The sequence below is a fragment of the Impatiens glandulifera genome, chromosome 5 (assembly GCF_907164915.1).
Source record: "Impatiens glandulifera chromosome 5, dImpGla2.1, whole genome shotgun sequence".
Taxonomy (NCBI): domain Eukaryota; kingdom Viridiplantae; phylum Streptophyta; class Magnoliopsida; order Ericales; family Balsaminaceae; genus Impatiens; species Impatiens glandulifera.
This window is the reverse complement of record NC_061866.1, coordinates 6,008,691-6,012,272: the sequence shown is the minus strand read 5'-3', so window position 1 is coordinate 6,012,272 and position 3,582 is coordinate 6,008,691. Positions and strand designations below refer to the sequence as shown.

General features: G+C 31.9%; 1 protein-coding gene across 1 annotated transcript; it reads right to left on the bottom strand.

Moving 5' to 3' along the window:
• Window positions 1–486: 486 nt before the first annotated feature.
• On the bottom strand, window positions 487–3,054 carry LOC124938514 (probable serine/threonine-protein kinase PBL10). Its single transcript, XM_047478957.1, has 6 exons — window positions 2,834–3,054; window positions 2,430–2,749; window positions 2,115–2,250; window positions 1,875–2,017; window positions 1,147–1,270; window positions 487–1,066 (listed from the first exon to the last, which is right to left on the bottom strand). Exons 1-6 carry the CDS (start codon window positions 2,883–2,885, stop codon window positions 639–641), a joined length of 1,203 nt encoding a protein of 400 aa, XP_047334913.1. The 5' UTR covers window positions 2,886–3,054; the 3' UTR covers window positions 487–638.
• Between the last annotated feature and the right edge of the window lie 528 nt (window positions 3,055–3,582).

Here is a 3,582-nt window from a genome sequence, read left to right as displayed (position 1 = left end):
GAATTGTTTAAGTAAATTGAAGTGATATCCATATTATTCAGGGTAAGACATTCTCACACTTAAATTATGTATATTATTAGGGTTTTTTTGAAAAGATTTCTATTTGTGTTACTATTTTTATCATATAAAGAGGTACACTGTATTAAAGACCCTTCATCTATTCTTTCTCATTTGTAATTATGATGGTTGGTTTTGAACGTGATTCTTGTTGCGTACAAGGTGCTTCATGTCTTGTCTCCATCAAGAATTTGCTTTGTGTTTTCTTTTTCTTATCAATAAATTCAGTTTTATTCATGAAATGATTATGTATTAATGAAATATTGATTAAATTCAAACAACTATTTCTAAAAAGCTACATAAATGTAACACAATAAATTAACTAAAATGATAATAGTAATTAGTAAAATGTGAATTGAAACATGGTAATTGTTTTTTAAATAAGGTCTCTATTAAAAAAAGAATGGAAGAACACATCTGAGTCAATATTGCAGTTAATTACAGGAGTGTATAAAATCCTATTTCATATGAATGAATAATTCATTCAAACAAAATTATTCAATTTTCTACTTCTCAAAGCCAACATTCTAAAATTTCCCAAAAAAAAACCTATACATATAATCCTTCTGTTACAACATTTCTCAAGCAACAACAAGAGATGAGGCAGAAGGCCTCGGATAAGAACCAAACTTGACTGCACTACTTCTAACCGATATCGGTCCATCGGTTGGTCCTACATTGCGATCTGATTGGTTCTCATCTCTCGGCTCCTGAAGCTGTTCAAGTGCCCCGACTACATCATTCATGCAGGGCCTCATCTTTGGCTCTGGCAAAAGACATCGAACAACTATATTAACCGCCTTCATGGCATGGGCAGGACTATACTGGCCAGCTAAACGAACGTCAAATATCTTATACATTCGTTTCTTGTTATTGAGAAATGGTTTAGCCCACTCGACTAGGTTTTGCTCTCCAATTGGCCGGTTTTTGTCGATAGCTTTTTTACCCGTTAATATTTCGAGAAATACTATACCGAAACTGTATACATCGCTCTTGGTGGTTAGACGACCTACAACAATGTGGAATGCGAAAAGTTAGGGTTTCAAATGTATAAAAGGAAACTTAGAAAGATTAAAGAAAAATTAGTACCGGTTGAAAGATACTCTGGAGCAGCATATCCAAATGTCCCCATTACCCTTGTAGAGACATAGCTCTTATCGTCGGTTGGACCATCTCTAGCCAGACCGAAATCCGAGAGCTTTGCATTGTAATTCTGCGGGTAGGATGAGAAATAATCAGATTTTGTGAACAGATAGCTCGTTTAATGTAGGGCATTTTTCAAATAAACCAATTGTTTTGGGGAAAAAAGTAGATAATGTTTGAGGTTATTTGTGTTAAATGACTAAGGAATTTTTCAAATGAGTTATTTGAGATTAATTTCAAATAATTCATTATCCAATAACATCATTTAAAAATAAAAAAAATAAATTCCCTGAATAAAACAAGGTTCCTTAGTTATTCAAAATTTCAAATAACCCTGAATCAAATTTTCTTTTATCAGGTTTTATGAACTGACAGTTTGTTAAATAGTTTTTTTTTTTCAAATAATTCATTATCCAATCAAAAACATACTTATCAACCGCATCATCTAAACCTTCTATTATTTATAAATAAACATTCGATATGTATACCCTAATGTCTTTTCATCCTAATAACCCGATTTTCAATCATCTAAACAAAGCAAGGTTATTTGAAAATAACCACTTAGTTATTCATCAAATAGAAGCACAAAGTAGATGTATTTGATTATTTTAGACGATGATTTGAATAATTTCATTAATGAAGTAATCGATTAACCCTTGAAAACACGAGCATACCGTGTCGAGCAGGATATTAGAAGTCTTGAAATCCCGATATATAACTTTTGCCTCTTCACTATGAAGAAAAGCAAGCCCTTTCGCAGCACCAAAAGCTACTCTCATTCGAATCTTCCAAGACAGCGGTCGAAAGTAAGACCCCCCTGTGTTTAGGCACAAAAAAGACCATTCAAACTTTTATGTTAAATGCAACAATTCAGAGATACAGAGGATGAATGGATAAATGAAAAAATAACTCACTTCTAAACAAATGATTCTCCATGCTTCCTTTAGGCATAAACTCATATACCAAAAGTCTGTGATCATCCTCTAGACAATAACCAATCAATTTCACAAGATTAGGATGTTTTAACTGACCAAGATAGTTTATTTCAGCCTGCAAATCCAATTACAAACAGTACCCATATGTAATTTCCATAGCTAACAAATCTTATTGAAGATGAATTTGGATCTAGCTTCTTGAAAAGGAAACCGATCATGAATTCATGATCCACCCAGATGAAAAAAATGAAATGATATATACTGTTTTGAAGATTAGTGTAACATTGACATTACCAGCCATTCTTTGTGTCCTTGAAGACCTTCTAGATTAAGCTTCTTAACAGCAATGACAATCCCAGTACCAGGTTTAGAAGCCAAAAGTGAATGTTCATCAATCCACCCTTTGAAAACAGAACCAAACCCACCTTCTCCTAAAACACTATCAGGACGGAAATTTCTGGTGGAATTCTTGAGGTCGGAAAAACTGAAATTCTTTAAATTAGAAGAACTCAGTATGTGAACTTGATCACGATTTGGATTCAGCAATTTGGAAGTAGACCTAATACTCAAATTACTAAGGTTGCTTTCATCTCTGTTCACTTTCCTAGAATCCCCTGATGTTCAATTTGATTATGATGATTAAGATCAATCGTTTGCGAAAAGGGTTATAAAAAATCAGAGGATTGAAAAAACAAAACCTGTCTGAAATGGGTTTTCAGCCTTGATTTGATTGCTGCAGCAAGAACCCATGTAAGAAATCTCCCCCAATATCTGCACTTGGATTCGGAAACCCTATTTCTGTTCAAGGAAGATCCGTGAAGAAGAAGAAGATCCGCCGAGAAATGGAAAACTTCTCCTGAAGAAGGTCTCTTAGGACTTTGCTTTGCATTTTTCTTCCCATTCACCAACTCGACCTCTTTATTGCTTCTGTTTTCTCCCCCCGCTCTATTTGGCAAGAAATTTCTAAATGTAATTCATAATAATTTTTCAAATAAACCAAACATATTTTTTTAAAATTTTATGAAAACTTATTATTTTAAAATATTATAAAGAACAAAGTACAAATTATTTTAGTAATTTATTACGATAAATTCAAAGTTCAATTTATAAAGTTGATTGTGTAAATAAATTGTAATTTCAAATAACTCATATCATCCCTTTCTAATTTCCAACTAACTTTAATTTATATAAAAATATTCACTTCTAGTTTCTTACATAGTTATTATTTTATTTAAATGTCATTTGATATATTAACAATTTCAAGCCACCCAAAGAGGAACATGATTTGAATTGGAATGATTTTGTCCAATTTCAGATGTATTATTAGATAATTGTATAATAATTTGTAAATAGTTTTCTATTTAATTATATATTACCATAATAAATTTTATTATATTTAGGTCAAATCATAGTGAGCCACCGAATTTATAGATAAGACTCAATTTGT

Bases quoted from the DNA above. Each gene is read 5' to 3' on its own strand.
- LOC124938514 (XM_047478957.1), bottom strand. From the start codon at position 2,885: ATGGGTTCTTGCTGCAGCAATCAAATCAAGGCTGAAAACCCATTTCAG. The intron at 2,750-2,833 runs GTTTTGTTTTTT...ATTGAACATCAG, and splicing joins TGAAAACCCATTTCAGACAG to GGGATTCTAGGAAAGTGAAC. The intron at 2,018-2,114 runs GTGAGTTATTTT...GCCTAAACACAG, and splicing joins GGAGAATCATTTGTTTAGAA to GGGGGTCTTACTTTCGACCG.